This window comes from Symphalangus syndactylus, chromosome 4 (assembly GCF_028878055.3).
Source record: "Symphalangus syndactylus isolate Jambi chromosome 4, NHGRI_mSymSyn1-v2.1_pri, whole genome shotgun sequence".
Taxonomy (NCBI): Eukaryota; Metazoa; Chordata; class Mammalia; order Primates; family Hylobatidae; genus Symphalangus; species Symphalangus syndactylus.
This window is the reverse complement of record NC_072426.2, coordinates 84,379,241-84,398,696: the sequence shown is the minus strand read 5'-3', so window position 1 is coordinate 84,398,696 and position 19,456 is coordinate 84,379,241. Positions and strand designations below refer to the sequence as shown.

The 19,456-nt window shown below is 52.4% G+C and overlaps 1 protein-coding gene across 7 annotated transcripts in view; it reads right to left on the bottom strand.

Annotated features, from left to right (window-relative positions):
• The window catches only part of TMEM273 (transmembrane protein 273), a 34,908-nt gene that overhangs the window by 8,203 nt on the left and 7,249 nt on the right, over positions 1–19,456 (bottom strand). For 2 of the 7 annotated variants that reach the window (XM_055275359.2, XM_055275360.2), the window contains exons 2-5: positions 5,930–5,983; positions 4,865–5,005; positions 3,761–3,791; positions 3,200–3,356 (exon numbers count right to left, since the gene is read on the bottom strand). In XM_055275359.2, the coding sequence (XP_055131334.1) occupies positions 3,200–3,356; positions 3,761–3,791; positions 4,865–5,005; positions 5,930–5,983 (383 nt within the window). The remainder of the gene's footprint in view (positions 1–3,199; positions 3,357–3,760; positions 3,792–4,864; positions 5,006–5,929; positions 5,984–19,456) is intronic. The other 5 variants (XM_055275363.2, XM_055275364.2, XM_055275362.2 and 2 more) reach the window with 3 other exon arrangements.

Sequence of the window (19,456 nt, the reverse complement as noted above, 5' to 3'; positions counted from 1 at the left end):
TCCCTCACCCACCTGCTTCCTCTAGCATCCCTTCATGTTTTTTCATGAACTTTGCTTTCAGAAAGTTCATTGTTGAATAACTATTGGAGCCATCTTTCTTGGATTATGGAAAATGCCTTCTATAGCCCTGATAGCTCAAAATAACCCAGAACTTCCAAAAAGCACATATAACTGAGATGCTCCTCTTAGATGATCATGCATAAGAACATGAAAAGCACAGTGACTGCTCATTCAGCAGTGCTTTCAAATGGGTCTGTGTTGTATTGCTCACAGCAGCATCTTCCCACACAGACATATGTGTGTCAGAGTCCATCATGAATGACCACATGCACATACACACATATATACACAGGCAATACATGCACACACACACATATGCGTGTGCATACACGCAACAGGATTAAGGATCAGGCTTTGTGAAATTTCATTCTATGTGAAGTCCATGGCTAAGATGTCCCTGAAGCATGGTCTGCTTCAAGGTCTGGCGATTTGCAAAGCAAAGCGCCTTAACTCAAAGTCCCCCTCAATGTGTGGCAGGAATTCAAATGGTCAAGGTAGTGTCCCTGTGCTGGGTGGAGCTCCAGTACTTTAGAGCCTTCCCAGTGGTGAGAAGGTCACTGTGCTAGAATCTCCACATGTTTCAATATTCCTGACCACAGGGGCTGAGCTGGCCACAGCAGTCTGTGTCCTCTGCCTGGGTACCTAAGCACCCAGCAGAGGGCCCCTGAAGCCACGTGGTGCCAGGGTCTTCGCCATGGCCAACACAGCCCATCCATTCAAAACAGACTCCTCCTGCACTCCTCACCACAGATGCTACCTGGACCCACAAAGGCAACAAAGGTTCTAGGAAGTCAATTCTTCTCACCCTTCCAGACTCAATCCATGGCCTCCTCGTGTCCTCCAAGAACCCTGTGTGAAAACCCTTATAATGGCCAGTCCATCCTGATTCCATGGTGGGAGAGGCTCAGCGCCCAACCCACAGCCATCTGAGAGACCGGGACACCCTCCTGGCCAGGTGCCGCAGATGCACACTTAGGAGAACCTGTGATTGTGCCAACCCCCCTAGGGCTAGAAGAACACAGAGCTGCCCCGGGGCAAAGGCCTCTTAGGGCAGGGGGAAGGGAGGGGTGTGAAGAGCTGGCCAGCATGGAACTCTACTCTCCCGCATCAGTGGACTTGGGGGCACTGGGAGCTGTTCGGCATGTTTCTTCTATAAAAAGGAATGTGACAACTTCAGCCAAAGTGGGCCTGGGTGTGTGTGAATATGTGTGCGTGTGTGTGTGTGTGTGTGAGAGAGAGAGAGAGACAGAGAGAGAGAGAGACAGAGAGAGAGAGATGGGACACATGGCATCTCTGGTCCCTCAACCTGAAATATCCCCAATTCGACCACACATTTCCAAAACCCCCTGAAGCTGGTTACATGTCCTGGGTGCAGAGAATGTGACATGGCCAGCAAGGGGAGTGCTGTGTGGCCACCGGAGCCTGGACACTTCACAGGCCCACTCAATCTAAGTTGACCACACATCCCTATTTCCCTAGGACAGTCCAGGCTCACACCCATCATCCTGGTGCAACTTTTACAGAGCCTCTTCTCACTCTCACAAAGTCCTGTCTTGGATGATAAGTTATATACCCTGTCTTCTCCAGCCCAGGACCCAGTGGACTGACACAAACTTGGGGTGGGGGGATGACATGGGAGGGGACAGAGAGAAGGAGAGTGACAGTCAGAAACAGAAGGAAAGATGGAATGCTGGGAGACAGAGTTGATGAAATGTGCTTTAATGCTTCACAATCAGAAACCACTGCTGAAAACCAGAATATCTGAAGGAGGAGAAATCCTCAAAAAAAAGTGAACTTCTCAAGAAAATCCATGTCCAGCTCATCCCAAGTGCATGACTCCATGAGGGCTGATGAGTCATGACCCGCAGCTACAACGCACCATGCGTTCATCCCTCATGCAGCCATTAATCCATCCGCTCCTTCAATAGACACTACTTGGAAGTTACCCAGTCCCTGGTCCCATGGAAGAACGGGAAGGTGAGACTGGGCTCTGGGTACTTTCTAAAAGCCACTATCCCTGTGTCAACCCAGACCTCTGTCCTAAATGCCAGCCACTTACTAGACATCTCCTCTACATGGAAGTGTCCAGAAACCTTCGGCTCACCATGTTCAAAAAAATATCATCTCACCCAGCTCACTGCCCAAAGCTGCTCCCCCATCAACTTCCCAAAGGGCACCTGCTCAGAGAAAACTCTGAGCTGTTCTAGATTATTTTCTCTCCTCCAGTGGCTGTCTCAGTCCCTCATCCCAGGTCCCTGGGCCAGCTCCTCCTTAACTTTGTTCCTGTGTTTAATTTTTTCCATTGCCTCCACCTGGACTTACTCCAGCAGGGCTTTGCACCAGGCCTGAGTCTCTGTCCGGGCTTCCAGCACATCTTCCTGGCTGCAGCTGGGCCCTCCTCCATGCTACCATATAACAAAAAATATTCTATCCCTCCCCTGCTTAGAATCCATCTGTAGGTGACCAGAAGTTTCAGGACAGATTTCAGACTCCTTTGCTTAACACAAGCCCCTCTGACTGTACATGCGTAGAAACTACTTATCTCTCCAGCCCTTCCTTCCACATGAAACGCTTCTGCCACACAGCATGTTTGTCAGCTGCAGATTTTACCCATGATGCCTACATATACTAGGGTTCCCTCTGCCTTCGTGAGCTTCTCTTAGTCCTTCTGCACGTAGCCTGAGGCTCCCCTGCACCTCCTAGTGGCTATGCAGCCCTCTGCACCCCCAAGACACAAGGCAACACATGCTTAGCCTGCCATAGCCCTCCTAGGAGCCCCACCCCCACTGTGCAGCCACCACCTGGGACCTGCCTGTCTCCTCTGTAGACTGAGGGAGATTGTCCTACTTCTCTCTCCTTGACCCCCGGCACCTGGCCCATGGCCTCATGTTCATTTACTTATTCATTCATTCAACACTTACGCAAGTATCCACTTTGTCCCTGGCACTGTGCTAAGTGCTGTGCTACAGAAGTGAAAAGGAAGACTCTACCTGCCCAGAGCTTACATTTTAGAAAAAAACCCATGCAAAATAGACAAATCAATATGTCATATAGCATCAACTAGTGCAAAGAATTATAAAGAAAACTAAAGCCAAGCAAAGAGAAGAGAATGGTGGTTGGAGTCGAGAGGGGATTGTACCTTAAATAGGCCCTTTATGATGCAGTGGTGACACTGAAGCAGGGATTTGAAGGAAAAGAGGGGCGAGGCTTGCAGCTTTCTGGCAAAGAGCATTCCAATGACAGAAAACAGCAAGTGCAAAGGTCCCAAGGCAGGACCATCCCTGAGGACATGGGCTCTGCGCAGCAGAGCAGGGTACCTTGATGCCAGCACAGAAGCCCAGAAACCTGGGACAAACCACGTGTGACCTCCCAAGTGACAGGGGCTGGAGGCCTCATTCTGAATGTCAGGGTTATGCACTGAAGGGGTCTGAGTGGGGGTGGAACAGGATCTAATCCAGGCTGTGCAGAGGCGAACCCTATTCCCTTTGATGGCTGTATCCTGTGGCCCTCACTCTTGTGACACCTGCCCACTGGTCCAGAGGAGGAGAGAGTGTAAGGAGGGGGCCACAAGGTGCATTCTAGTCACCTAGAAAGCATGCCAGAGTGCAGAGAAGGCTGGGGATGACAGGGAAGGGAGTGGCACGGCCAAGACAGGAGAGAACACGATAACCCTCCCTGACTGTGTGGGCAGTGACCTTACCTTGGGGCTCTCTTCTTTAGCGGGATGGTGTCTAAACAGAGAAAGCCGGGCATTAGGAAGGGGGTCCTGTGACAAGAGGTGCAGAGCATTCCCTAGAACTTTCACCTCCCTCTCCTGGGTCCTCTCATTCACGGATGCCCTCGAGAGATCCGGGGCCTAGCTGCTATGTGATGAAGAGGCTGTTTCCTCCCCTTATTTGTAGGGATACACGAGGATAAGCAAACTCAAGGATAAGCAAACTCCCATGGCCTATTAAAGCCCTCAGGTGATGCACATGCCAGCATCTGGGAAGCCTCCTCCTCTCCTGGCCTAGACCAGCCCCTTCTGCTTATCTTCACAGATCATAATCACATCTTCCAGAAAGACAGTGAGGCTCTGTTCTCCCGAGAAGCATCCCATGGAAAACCGCACCGTCATTGCACTGAGGCATCTAATACAATAGAGGATGAGTCTGGGGGTGATACCGTGAGAGAAGGGATGCAAATCAATACTGCATTTTGGGTGCCAAGGAGGCGGAGGGCTGTGCCATGGTGCACGTCAGCCAGCTCAGTTTCTATCTGAGGGGCTACTCAGTACTGCTTTGAGAAGGACTTTCCCAATGTGTGAAAAAAATATGCATCTTGACCCACACAGGCAACGTCAACAGAACCTCCCACCATCCACCCACACTTAGGACCAACTTCGCTGCCTACTGGGACTGAGTTTATTTGATCTCATCATTTGGATGAGAGAACAGAAATTTCTGTGTGAAGCCAATTTTAGTTCCTCCCCCACTTTTCTCCAGGAAATGTGATTCTCAGGACTGCCAAGAGCAACTGAAAGGAAAAGTACAGAGGGAAAGAGACACAGAAAGACAGAGAGATGGAAAGAGAGACAGAAAAAGGAACACAAATAGAGAGACAGAGAGAGATAGAGACAGAAGAAAGAGAAACAGAGGCAAAGAGATAGTGAGAGAGAGAGAAACACGGAGAGGTCACTGCCTTCCTTTACAGCCTGTTGGGCTCTGCACTTGTGGGTTCGTTCCTGCTGTAGCCAGCATCACGGAGTGGCCCTTGGTGCCTCACTGGGTGGGGCAGAGCCAGGTCCGAGCACCACATCCCTCACCATTGAGGCCCCCAGGCGTGCTTTTCAGGTCGCAAGAGTCATCATCAAATAAGTGCCTCCTGATCATGCAGATCTTCAGGGCCAGGAAGCCAGCAGATATGGCGACACCCACAGCAGTCCCGATGAGGGCGTACCTGAAATCTGAAATGCAGGGAGGAATTGAACACCAGGTTTCAGTCACCTGCAGCTCCCTCTACATTCCAGATGAGGTCCAAAGCATGCATGTGGCCCTTAACACGCCACCTCCCACCGGCTGAGGCCAGCCTCACCTTCCACTCTCCCATGAGTCCCTTTGCTCCTAGCCTCTGCCTGCACCCCATCCCCTCCTTCAGAAGCACCATCCCTGGTTCCTTCAGCTGTAGAAGCTGTTCCCACCTTTCAAGGCTCCCTGAAGCTCACCTGGCTACCCCTGCCCCAGATGGTGAGTGGCTCATTTCTCTGGCCGCCTGAGCCTCCTAGCCCTTCCTCACTGATCCCTTCGTTAATTCATCCACTCATCTATTGCGTGCGTGTTAATTGCCTACTCTGTGGTGAACACTGCAGGAGAATGGATAAGGCCTGTCTGGCCTTTGAGGAGCCTGCAGTCAGCTGGGGAGGACAGGGAAGGAGCTCATGACGGGAGAGGCTGGGTTGGCCTGGAGTCATGGGCTTCCAGAGCCTTCTCAGAGGGTGATGCTTGCAGACTGAGCCTGGCCAGCAGATGAGGCCCTTAAGGGGCAGAGAGGCTGGAAGCTTGCAGGTGGAGGGAGGCACCGATGAAGGCTGTGAGCCTGGCAAAGCATGCTGTCAGGGCCCATGGCTGTGGGACAGGGCTCTGTGGGTGCTAGAGCCACGCATCTGTGGCCCTGAGGTATCATGTCCCCTCTGTGGATGAGCTTTAATGCAAGGCCTTTCCCCCAAAATAGAGCTGTCAGCCACTCAGGGGGGCCTGGAGGTGAGGGTGCCCCTTTTCCCATGCTGACAGCAGGGAACCAATTCCAGCACTGCGGCCCTCTGCTTGCGTGTCTTGGGAGCTTCCTTCCTGCCCCTGACCCTGTGCACAGAATAACATGGGCAGCCACCTACCAATTTCAGCCCCAGGGGGCTTGCCTGTTGCCAGCACTTGAGCTCCTCCTACATCTGCAAAGAAAGAAACCCCAGAGCCTGGTTAGAACAGAGCTGGCTGTGGCCCCAGCCACCCAGTCTCAGAGGCCTGGGAAAGCCTACCCCAGGTACCCGCCAGGAGCACAGAGGTGGGCTCCCAATTGCCATGGAGTGTCTTGGAGCCTTGCTGAGACATCAGAACTCCCCTCAAAACTCAGATCAGAAACGCGTCTCCACCCAATGCAGTTCAGCCAGCTATTAAGCACAGTTTCCGAGACCTGAACTCTGACCCAAGCCTGCTCCACAGGCTCCCCTGTGGCTCCCAAGGCCCTCCTTAATCCAGCAGGGCTTTGGTGCTTCTAGTTCCCCACACAGCCAGGGCATCTCCTGCCTCGGGGCCACACCCTCTGCCTGACCCCATCTTCTTCCTTTCCTCCTTTACCTGGTCTTGGTTCCATGCCACTTTCTCCCTGACTCCCCAGACCTGGGTGAGCTGATCCCAGTGTGCTCCGCAGCCGTGGTGCTTGCTGGCCATAACTGACCATGTCAATATGTAACAACATTTACATAGCACTAGTTTGCACCAGGCACTGTCCTAAAAGCTTCTCACATATTAACACATCAATACTTCTTCTGGCTGGTCTCGCCCTGGGCTGCGTGGTATAGTGTCCAGCATTTGATGCAGTGCTTGTCCCACAGGAGGCATTAATAGACATTGGTGAACGGAAGGAAGGAAGGAAGGAAGGAAGGAAGGAAGGAAGGAAGGAAGGAAGGAAGGAAGGAAGGAAAGAAGGGAGGGAGGGAGGGAGGGAGGGAGGGAGGGAGGGAGGAAGGGAGGAAGGGAGGAAGGAAGGAAGGAAAGAAGGAAAAAGAGCATGCTGTAAGGATCCCTCACTCTTCTAGCCAGGCCTTGAAACCTTAAGACAGGAGACATTGCTCACAAACAGCACCCTAAAATAGCGATCCAGAGGTGAGGTCCTTGGAGAGAAATGTGCACATTTATTGGCCACTTACTTTGAGACGGACATTGGGTGCGGTGCTGGCATTAATATATGTAATACTCACAGCAACAACTCTGTGAGATAAGTACTGTTATTATTGCCATTCACAAAATGAGGAACGGGAGGCATCGTGGTCTTGCTAATGTGCCCAAGAGCCAAGATAAGTGGGAAGTGGCACGTTTGCACTGAGAGTCAAGGAAGGCCTACAGACGCGAACGTGAATCCAGTGAACTAACAGATACAACACCACCAAAACCATCAAGACTTGGGGCTGCATGGACTTGAGCTGGGGATGGGCAAATGGTGAGATTCAAGCCTGAGTCTCACGTTCAAACTTGCAGGCAAAGGCAGGAGAGTGTGGTACCACTCCTGTTTCTCATAAAGGGAAGCAAGCAACTTCACTGGGAAAGACCAGATGGTATGATGAAGGAAGCATCATAGCAAAGACATCCTCCACCCAGCCCTGTCTGCTGACCACACTCAGTGATGCCCAGAGTGGCGTGGGAGGTTGGAGCTCTGCAGGGGACAGCTTTGCTCTGTGTGTGTTTGGTGGAGAGAGGGATTGTCCTGCTAAGAGTTCAGAATTTTTTCCAGCAGTCTTTTTAGACTGGTAAAGCTTCCCCAAGCTTTTTCTAAAGCAAAAGTTCCCAGCTTTGTTCTAATCACAGATATTTTTGGAAATTCAATGACTTATCTTCTCTCTTTCCCACAGATCACAAACCCCATGTGAGCACATTTGCTCACACACACAGACACCACCGCACACAATATGACCCTGATTTTGTCTGTTCTCTGAAGCCCCAATCAGCTTCATTCCATTGTCTTGTTGTTTTTTTTTTTTTAATTCAATCCTGGTGCTCCAGCTAGGTTGAACATCGTTCCGGACATGGGGCAAAGGCTTATATTCAATAGAAGGCTGTGGGTGGGAGCACATTTCCAGATTGACGCTCCCAACTCAGAGCTCTGTGTGCTACGCCCTCACCCTTTCCTGGGACGGGACCCTTTCCTGACACCTCTGATCTCTCTCTGCCTTTACTGGGCAGAAGGCAGGAGGACAGGGGAGGGCAGGGACTCAGTGGGTGGGGCCAGACCCCTGAGCCCCAGCCTCACCCCACGCCCTCCCCCTGCCACACTAGCATGTTGCTTGGTTCTCCCTCCGGTCCTCTCTTGGTGGGCATTGCTTTCACCTGCAGCGTTGGCGTGGAAACTTCATGCTAGCCTGAGATGAAATCCAAGAAGAGAGGAAGGAAGGACACAGGTTAGAAAGGGCGAGAAAGACAGAGGTACACACAGAGACACTCAAGAGACACACTCAGGCTGTGCTTGAGTCACTCAGACCATCATTGGGAGGGAAGAGAAAGGAAGAGGAGAAAGCCCTAACATCAAAAGGCCCCAGCCCTGGCCTTGGTTTCCCCAGCAGCATCACGGTCTCCATTCTTGCCAGGCTGTCCTGCGTCCTTCCTCATTGACTTCACCCCCCAAATGTGTTGCCCTGAACCCTCGGCTCCTTCTGCCCCTCTCTGTGGCTGGGACCCCCTGGCTGAGGCTCAGCTCAGCCCCAAAAAGAGGCCAGTCCCTTAGACACCATCCTCTATGTCCCATCCTGTGTCCCCTCCAAGCTGTGAGGCTTCCCCTAATCCCTGGCCCCAAAGAGGCTCTATTTTTGGCGGTCTGACTTTGGGACTCAGTGAATTCCCACTGCCACCCCCACTCCACCAACACCTTGAGTCACTTGCAGGGAGACCAACGTGGGGGGATAACCCAGCTGCGCACTCAAGCAGCCAAGGGCCCAGCCCTTCCTGTGAGCCAGCCCCACGGCCAGTCGGCGGCAGCCTTTCCCCTCCTCAGGGAGGGAAATCCCTCCATGCAGCCCTCCTGTGCTTGGAGCTGTGACTCCACACACTCATGAGCCCTTGGGTGAGGGTCCATGCTCAGCACAACCCTAACCCTTGCATCCTGCTAGGGTCATGAGCTGGGGAGGGCCCCCTGGGTCATAGACCCCCTGCAAGCCTCCAGTACTGACTGATGTCCCCTGGCTCTGCAAAGTAGCTGGAGGATGGCTGGCCCTAGCAGGCCTGCTTGGACATCATAGCCAGAGGTCTCTAGAGTGCCTCGGCTGCATTTAGATCTGTGGGAGACCCCAGGAGGAAGCCCACGAGAACCAGCAGGAGCTGCACTGCATTTTCTCTGTGGGAATTCTCCGAGATCTCATGCAATAAGGAGGAGGGAGCTTGGCACCCACACAGGAGAGTCCTATGGGGCTGAGGTGAGGCTGTGTGAAGCAGGCACCCTTCTAATCTGTAGATGTGCTGAGGCCATAGTAGGCACAGTTCTGGCCAAATCTGGCTTCATCCCATCTGACTGCTACCACCGACTGCCCAAGTCTGGCTGACTGCCTCCCTTGAACTGCTCACACTGGGCAGGGTCAGAGAGCTAGAACACAGCCCTTGCTGCTGCCTAGAGCAGAGAGCAGAGGGCAGAGGGCTACCTCCAGAGGGCTTGCTGAGATGCGGGAGCTTTCCACAGCCTCCACCTGTGTAGCTTCCATGTGTGGTCAGATCAGCCTCTGACCATAGGAGCTTTTCCTAATTTGCACAAGGGCACTCGATAGGCTGTAGATTCTAGAATTTCTGCTTTCTCCCTGATGCCCCATTTGGACCTGGTACTCTGTGCCTCCCTGACAAAATAGTGGGCTCCAGCCCCCTCATAGCTGCCATTCCCACCTCAGGCCTGCAGAACACAGATTGCTCTGTAAGTGGCTCTCCCAACAGCAAGGAGCCCTCTGCAAGAGTGGATGTCCCTCTGTCTTATGGTCCCCCAGAAACATGGGAGGGCAGACACCCCAGTTCCTGGAGAGGAAGATGGCAGGGCTGATCTACACAAGCTGAGATGAGCTATTTTGGAGGGAGCTGAAGGCACGGCCTAGCTTTGCCCCATCTCACTTGGAATCTGACCTGCTGAGAGCCCATCCCTGGCATCCAGGCCTCTCTGAGCTGTCCACCTGTTGGGTCCACCCTTGATGGGGGACTGGCACTCTTTGCCACCCTTATTTGGGCAGAATCAGGCTGTGGGATTCCCAGTTGTGGGCCAGTAGGCGTGCGTGCACTCAGATGTCATTCTATAAGTATTTGAACTAAAAATAGGGAGAGGCTGCCCTAAGTGTTTGTCAATGATGCCCGGCCATAGTCATCTTGGGACTTAAATGCTGCAGAATGGCTCCTAACTTTAGAGCTCGTGAATTCCAACATTCTCAGCTAGAGGAAGCGGCTTTGAATGTCTAGAACAGGCTTCCTTATTCTCCTAACAGGGCTCACACATGTAAATAAAGAGCCTACAGGGTGTTCCAGGGGGGCCCTGTGCCTAGGAGAAATCAAAGAGCAACCAGAGACCCAAGTCCCCCATGAAGGAGCTCACAGAGTGACCAGGGAGACAAGATTTACACTGAAGAAAAGATCAGAGTGTCACAGGCAAAGCTCAGCACCTTCCCCAAGCCTCAGCCTCACAAGCTGGAGGAAGTGGGAACAGGGTGCAGGGTGGACACTGGTGCATGGCCTGCCTTCCTCTCCTGACTAGCACCTCAGTTTTCCTCTGAGCAACCAGAGGCCCCACAGCCAGACCTCCAGCCAACCCTACTCACTGGGGAAAAGGCTTGTTCCACTTTGAGCCTCTCTGTGGGGATCTGAGACTTCACTATGACCTCATGATAGGTAGGAGGGAAGAATATTTGGAACCAAGAGATCTGAGTCCCCATTCTGCCACCCACTGCTCAGCCAGTGGCCTTGGACCAGACACAACACGGCTCCCATCTCAATGGCCCCATTGCACACAGAGCATGGCTGGGCAAGTCCCCAGAAGGAGTGTGTGCACAGAGTGAGGTGCAAGTGGCAGCTGCCTTTCTACAAGCAAGCACACCACCACCTGAGATGGGCATCTGCCAATTTCTAGGGGTGATGGGCAAAGTGGGGAGCCAAGCACACCAGGAGGGACTCCACGTGACTCCCACAGGGCTGGCTCCTGGGGAATGTGTGAACTCTGCCTGACCAATTAGCACATTTCTTCTTCCTGTCAACTGTGATTGGTTAACAGGTGGGGCAGAAGATCCAATTCAGACCAGTGACACCCAACTCAGAGCCTCAGGGGAAACTGAGAAGCAGGAATGTCTTCCAGAGCTGAGAGCTATGGGGCCAAGGGAGGCCTGAGTTTGCCCACTGCAGGGAGCCTGCAGACTGAAGTCCCTGCTGAAGAAGGTTGAGCCCAGACCAAGTCCTAAAGATGCTTTGAAGCCTCTGAATCCAGCTGTGCCCGAAGCACTTCTCCCTGGACTTTTGAGTCCCCTCAGTAAGGAAATAGCTTCTTTTTCTTACTCTTCTTTTTTTTTTTTTTTTTTTTTTTTGAGATGGAGTCTCACTCTGTTGCCCAGGCTGGAGTGCAGTGGCACAATCTCAGCTCACTGCAAGCTCCGCCTCCCGGGTTCACGCCATTCTCCTGCCTCAGCCTCTCCGAGTAGCTGGGACTACAGGCGGCCGCCACTACACCCGGCTAATTTTTTGTATTTTTTAGTAGAGACGGGGTTTCACCATGGTCTCGATCTCCTGACCTCGTGATCCGCCCGCCTCGGCCTCCCAAAGTGCTAGGATTACAAGCGTGAGCCACCGCGCCCGGCCTCTTTTTCTTACTCTTATCTGAGCTCAGTAACTGTCATCTGTAATCAAAGGAGTCCTAATGACTTCGGTAGTGGGTCCTGAGAGGGCATCACTGAAGACTGGGAGATGGGAGCAGAGAAGGCTGGCTGTGAAGGAGGAGCTACACCACACAGCCCCACACAAGCTGGACTGGGACCTGCGAGCCATGCAACATGCACGGCTCCTGGCCTCTGCACAGGCTGCTGCTCTCTTTGCTGCAATGCTTTTCCCTCATCCCTGTGGAAAGTGCTTATTTATCCTTCAAAGCCACTCCTCTGAAAGTCCCCCTTGCTCTCGTCAGTCCAGGATAACCCCTTCCATGTGTCACACCTCTCCCCCGCACTGTTGGCCCCAGTCTACAGCTTGCTCTATGGCATGAAGGCCACAAACAACCCAGAGGAAGCTGTTTCTCCCAAGAGCAAGATGATGCATGAGAGCCCTCGGAAGCTGGACTCTTCTCCTGGGGGATGCCGAGAAAGGTGGATGGGAGAAGTCTGAACTGAGTGTTAAACCAGAAATGGCTTGAAGAGATAAGATCTGGTGTAAGTACTGAGTGGTACGGAGCTCAGGATCCAAGTACAGTTCAGCCACAGAGAGACAAGGGGGGCGATAGCATTTCCCCTGTGGCTCTGAGACCATGTACACTGTGGTGGCTCCATCTTCCAGCCCACTGTGAGCCTTGGAGGCCCGGCTGGCACACACTTTTCTGAGCCAAGAGGCTCAGAAAAGAAATCAGATGTGCAGAGTCAAGGGAGACAGCCCAGTTATGCTTCACACAGCAGATTGATCCTGGGCTTCCCTTTTTTCATGGAAAATGGGGATGCAGGACCCTGACATATAAAAGACTCGCCAGAGACAACTCCTGCCTTTCTGCCCATTTATCCTGTGCCACCCTGCAATGTTAGTGGACCCTGGGGTCAGAGTGAAACACAAGTTATACTTTTTAAATTTAGCTGGCTTGGGTGATATGGGTGCGGGTGGGCCCTGCCCCTGCCTCAGGGCTCACAAATGGGTCTGCTTCTCAGGCACTCCATGGGGCTGTTTGAAAGTGGAAATGAAGCGCACCTACCCCAAGTGCAATAGCACCTGTTCAGCCCTCTCTCAAGCAGAATGCAGGGGCATAGGTGCATGGTCCTTGGCTACACAGTCCTCCTACTTCCAGCATCGCTTGGCTCTTGCCGGAGTCTAAACCCTTCTAGACCATGACTTGCAGAAACCTCAGAGTCCCCATCTCAAACCCCGGAACCACCTGAGATTTCTCTTCCTCAATCACCCTCCAGTCTTATCAGAGCGTGACTCTAACCTGTTTGTGGTCCTTCCCCTCTGTGCAAGGAACTAGGCTGGGGCAGAACCCAAACCTACCTGGCAAAGCTGTACAAAAGGGACACACAGGAAAAAGGTGTGCAAAGCAGTGGTGGGGAGTGGTGTGAGGGGGACTCTGGGAGCTTTTAGACAACTCCTTGATTTCCATGGACCGCCCCCCATCCACGGAAAGACAACACGCGTGGTGTCAGAGCAGACCACTTGCTTGGCAACTCCAGCGCAGGACCCCTGGGCCCCTGATGCTAAGGCTTCTGGAAGACAGGCAGTGATTAAGGAATTCCACACATGGGGGTCCCTGCTAATGCGTGAAAGTACAGTGATTAGCCAGCCAGGTGGGCCAAGGCGGGCACCTAACCCAGCCTGGGGGTGTCGCAGAAGCTCCCCTGGAGAGATCATTATTTAAATTAAAAACAAAAGGACCAGTTGGAGCTAATAAAGTCTCGGTGAGGTAGTAGCAGGGACTGGAATGGAATGTGCCCAGACAGGGAATGTGACCAGGCAGAGGACAAGGTACAAGCAAAGGCCAGGCGATTCAAGAAGGTACAGAGAGCTTGAGAGCTAAAGAAGGAAGCTGAGCAGGGTCAGAGCAGCTGGTGATACTGGCATAAGATGTGGCCGGCACTGTGGACAGATAAGGTTTTCAGACAAGCAGAGGGGAGAGTCCCGTGGCCACTCCACTCCCAGAGGCGGGAGTGCTTGGCCACTCATATCTTGCCTGCTACAATGCCTCTGTGCCTTCTCTCCTCACCGCACGCCACCCTGGGCAGGAACTAGACGCAGGAGGCCACGGAGGGCCAAGCAGAGGCCACCTCAGGCTGAGATGCACCAGGGAGCTTGCCTCTAGCTTCCAGAAATAGCATGATAATTAAGAGGGAAACAATAACAGTGGGTGACCAGGAGGTATCAAAACTGGTGCCCACTTTGTTTTTCTTGAGCACTCTGCTAATTAATTCTTAAAGATTCACACAGTGGGATTAAAACACTCAGCTTACAGAAGCCAAACTGATCAATACCTTTTCAGGCTAATGGAGGGGTGGAGGCGGGGAGCTGGCCTGGGCCTGAACCAGGCCTAGGAGCTCCTCCAAGGGGGCAGGGTCCCCCCACCTCCGCCGGGTGTCCCAGGTCCATTCTGACCAGGGGTAGTGACACATGTGAGCACTGAGCCACACCTGGGAAGGGGCTGCTGAAGCCTTGAGGACGACGGGGGTTCTGGAACAAGGAGGAGCCTGAGGCTGTCGTGGTTGGGTGGACAGTGGTATCCAGGGAGGGCCAGATCAGAGGCCCCACAGTTGGACACCCAGCCAACCCTACTCACTGGGGAAAGGACTTGCCCCACCTTTGAGCCTCTCTGTGGGGATCTGAAACCTCACCATGACCCCCATGGTGGGTGAGAGGGAAGGGTATTTGAAACCAAGAGATCTGAGTCCCCATTCTGCCACCCATTACTCAGCCTTGGACCAGACACAACATGGCTCCCAGCTCAGTGGCCCCATTGCACACAGAGCATGGCTGGACAAGTCCCCGGAAGGAGTGTGTGCACAGAGTGAGGTGCAGGCAGCACTCCACAAGCAAGCACGCCACCACCTGAGACGGGTGTCTGCCACTTTCATGGGGCCATGAGTGAAATGGGGAGCCAAGCACACCGGGAGGCACTCTGGGAAGGTGCTCAGGTCAGAAAAGAGGTGGCTCTCTCCAGCAAGGGCACAGGTCTCTGCTGTTTCGAGAAATGGCCAAACCAAGGCCTCCCATAGCCTGTACAATCCCAGTGAAGAGGGGCCTGGCCACCTGATGTTGGTGCTTCAGACCAGGACAGGCCCGTTTGCAGGAGCAACTCTCAGGGCATGCCTTGCAGAGAGAGCAGGGGAGGCTGGAAGCCGTGCAGAATAACTAATTAATGATGGTAAAGTATTGTGGAAGAGGAAAGCATTGCATAACCGCTAAGTGGTGGGGTTATTATTATTCATGCAATATTCATACTGTGCTCTTCAGCCTCTGGGAAGCATTGCTCTGGAGTCCTGAGGGACCTGACCGAGGGGAGTGCACATCCAGGGAGCAGGGCTGTGGGATGACAGCTGTCCTGGACCATGGGAAAGGGGCCATGATGCTGCAGAGGAAACGGCAGCACACAGCCTACACCAGAGCCCCTTAGTAAACCCATCGGCCTCCACTTACCAGGACAGATCATTTGTAAACCCTGCGAGGCACCAGCATCCGTGCTAGGCATCTCCACTCTATTTAGCTTTTTAAGGCAATTCCTGACATTTGCAGAGCCTAGAGCATGTCACATGTCTAAATATTTAAGTTATAGATCAAGCCCCATGCATGGTCCAGCCGAAGTCCCCCTGACCCCAGGGCCCTGCAGTCCACTCTTCAGGGGTCCCTTCCAGAGGGAGAGGTGCAGCCCTGCTGCCTGCCCCCAGGGGAGGCAGGGTCAGATGGGTAGAGCAGAAGGAAGCCAGGCCTGGCCTGGGCCACCTTGAACCACAGACCCTCCAGGACCAAGGGTGGGGCCTGAGCCATCAGACTCACCAGCAAGTTCCCTTACCCAAGCCCTGGCTTTTCTCCTAGAGTTCTGGGCAATGCTCAGTCCCCAAAGGAAACCACCAGGTGGAGGGAGAAAGTGCAGTTATCTGGGAATCTGGTCTTTTGGAAATTGAAATAAAAGCATTTCCTCCCTCCTTCCCTAGTTCCCAGGTCAGCCACAGGCTGTGGTTTCCCCGACTCGGGTCCTCACTTTCAGCTGCACTAAGCCATTGCACTCACACGTCCCTCTCTCTTTGCCTGAGTGCTGGCCCGGTTCCTGAACTCTCAAAACATTTCCTGACAAGACAAAAAAAAGAAAAAAAGTCTTTGCATTTGCATATATGTGTGTATGTGGTGTCCTAGGGCCAGTGTCAGGACAAGGGCCTCTCTTGGGGACAGTGGCCTCTTTTCATGGAAAAGCCCCAGGAAGTGACATGACCTCTTTAGGCTCCATGCCTGAGCCTGAGTCACTGGCTCCGAGGAAGAGTCTCACAGCAGCATGGAGGGTGAACAGTCATTACAAATTGACCAAAGTATCTTAATGTGTCACATGTGACTCAACAATCAGGGCTCATCTGCAGTTTGGGAGGGTCTCTTTTCTTTAGGACGCTAGGGTTAGCTCAGGGAGCCCTGCCTGGGTCTGCTCAGCCCTCCTTGGCACACAGCCCTGGCCTGGCCTGTCCAACACTGTCTGTCGGTGGGGCTAAGCATGGGCTGGCCAGGAGCTGGGATGGACACCAGTTTTCTCAGCCGCACACCTGGACCTCAGGCCACACACTGCTTGCCTCGGGGAAGTGGCTGTGACAGATGGATGTCCTGGGGCCTCAGAAGCCAACGTGACCCTGCTGGCGTGGCCTGGGACAAATCCAGCCAGCCTCCCCTCTCCTGGACTATCCATTTGCCTTCTCCTAGTAAGTCTCCCTGCCTCCAACCCATCTGGGGCACTGCAGCCAGGCACTCTTCCTGTAAGACTATTTAAAATCCTACAGAATGAGGCCCAATGTCCTCCCAGGGCTCATCAAGCCCTCCTCTTTTGCTGGCCCATGTCACCTCTCATTCTCCCCTCTTGCACCACCCTGTAGTCTGTGCTGCCCTTGCCCGAGGCCTCAGCAGAGGCTGTCTTCTCTTAGGATGCCACGCCACCTGTCCCATTCTTGCAGATTGGCTCCCGAGGCTGACGTTCCACTTCGGGCAATAATTGACTCAAACAAGTGCTAATTACTGAGCAGGTTCTAGAGCGATGGCCCAGCAAGACCAGATCTCTCCCCTGACGGTGGTGATAGTACAGAGGGGAGTGGGAGTATCTCTATGGCCCTGGAGGGGAACAGCATCATCCCATGCAAAACAGATGACATGTGAGGAGGCTGGACAGTAACCTGATGGATGTTCCCTGAGACCAGGAAGCAGGAACAACAGAGGATGGCTCGTGACAGGGCTAGGAGGCCATGACACAGTAAACACTTTAGTATGTGCTGGCAGTAATGGGAAGCTGCTGAAGGATTTCACCTAGGCAGAGATGTAAGCAATTAGCATTCAATAAGACTCCTCCTCTAGGAAGCTTTCCTGGATACTCTAGTTTGGTTCAAGAGCTTCTCCTTCTTCTTCTGTGAGTCCTTCATCTCAGTATTTAACACACTGCATTGCAACTGTCCCCTGTAGACAGTCAGGTCCTCAGGTTGGAGCCTGACTTACTTATCTTCATGTGCCAGTAGACCTTGGTGAAAATCAATATTTGCTTAATCAAAGAGAAAGTTCTGGGTGTCCGTGTGTCCCAGTCCTCTGAGACAGCCTGTGGGTCCAGCTCCAGGTCCTTCACCTCTTGCCCTGAAGAGTGACTTCTTGATAACATGGCCAGTTTGCAAAGGTGTGAACAGGACTTGGCTGCAGCTGGGGTCCAGGCAGGAGTTCCCCAACTGACCATCTGCTTCACTCAGACAAGCAGGGGAGAGTGAGCCCAGTCCATCTCACTAAGGACCATTATCCAGTTATTTCATGGAATCAAATTTAATAAAGGGAGCAGTTCAAGCAATTGTGGTGGATAAATGAGGGTCTAGGTGTGACAACAATGCTTATAGTGACTTTAAAGAGGAAGTGGAGATGGTTTAATCTGGGAGCTAGTGAAAAGGTCTGCTGAGTGTGTGTTGGCCTGTGGGGCTCGGCTTTACAGCCGCCCAGCTGTGGTCCTCATCAGGGATTGAGGATCAGAGACTCCCCAGCAGGCATTCTGCCTATATCCCCACTCCTTCTTTCACCCCATGGGGAAGACCCCCTTCAGGGGCCTCTAGAATCAGGACTGTGTGTCTGAGGGAGGTTTGACAGCCCAGGGCCCCTCCACAAAGAGCGTTACTCCAAATCACCCATCCTCCAGAACTCTTTTCAAACTTACTTTTCTGGAAAGATGAAATAGGTTTACTTTTCCCTATTCCTCTCACTAAGCATAGCTAAAACCCCTAAATATTATATTAAAAAACATATATAAAAAGACAGCCAAAAATGGAGAGAAGAAGGCAGACTGGCTAGGGACCTTCAGAACCCAGGAATAACAGGGCAGTGAATTTCTGGGTTTTCTTTTTGCTTCAGATGTCCCAGATGGGAACCGGAGAAGCTGGCAACCCTGTAATGCCAACGGGCACAGACGCAGAAGCCCCAAGAAAAGCCAGCTCCCACGAGCCAAAGACTGGGAAAGGTGCAGCCTAGGAAGACAAGACTTTTAGGTGATAACCACTCCACAACGGTCAAACAGCACAGAAAAAACTGTGCCCTCACCCCAAGCCACAGCCTCATCAACAGAGGCCGAGTGGAGACCTGGGCTTCCACTCTTACTGGTCAGTTATAAGGAGCCCCCACTTCCCAATGAGGGTGGTGACAGAGGGTCACACGGGGAAGAGAGGGCTTCATGCCCAACGAATGAAAAAGTCCCCGCCCCCAGGGGTGGCAGTGGAGACCCTGTGGGATCCTGCTCTTCCACCTGCTCCTGGCAGTGACAAGGTGCCTCTCACCCTTCCTGCTAGGAAAGAGTCAGGACGTCCTCCGCTGCCCAGCCGCCACGAGGCTACCCCCACCCCACAGTGTCAACAAGGGACACATGAAGAGCAGTGATGAGCCTGGGCACTCCCAGCAGGGTGCTATCTGCGAGGGCCAAAGGGGAAGCCCACACAAGCCCGAGGCTGACGTTCCACTTCGGGCAATAATTGACTCAAACAAGTGCTAATTACTGAGCAGGTTCTAGAGTGATGGCCTAGAACCTAGCCTGCACCCCACCCCACAGTAACACAGAGCCCTTCTCCCACCAGGTGTCAGTGGCGGCCAGAGAGGATGTCAAGCTCCACCCCTCTAGCAATTATGAGAAAATGCCCCTTTTCTCTCCACAGAATGATATCTGAGGAGGCCTGTTAAAATTGAAGATTTCAATAAGATTCAGAGTTTCATAACATCAAATCCAAAATGTTCAAAGGTTTCAGTGTAAAATTATTTGTCATAGCAAGAACCAGGAAAATCTCTATTTGAATGAAAAAAGAAATCAACAAATGCCATCACCTAGATGACACAGAGTTAGAGTCATCTGACAGAGATGTCAAAGTAGCCATAAAACTGCTTCCATGAACAATTGTGAAAACTTTCTCAACTTCACAAAGAATATATGCAAAAGCACCTACAGCTAAAATCAAACTTCATGGTGAGAAACAAAATACTCTTCCACTAAGATCAGGAACAAAGCAAGAATATTTGCCGTCACCACACCTGTTCAACCTAGTACTAACGTTCTTGTCAGCCTAGTAAGACAAGGAGAGGAAATAAAGGCATACTATTCAGGAAGGAAAAAATAAGACTAATCCTATTTGCAGAGAACATGACAGTCAACATAGAAAATCTCAAGAGATCTGAAAAATAACTCTCTTTAGAGTATGTGGTAGTGGAATACAATAAGATTAACATAATGCAAATCAATGATGTCTCCATATGCTCACAATTATACACAG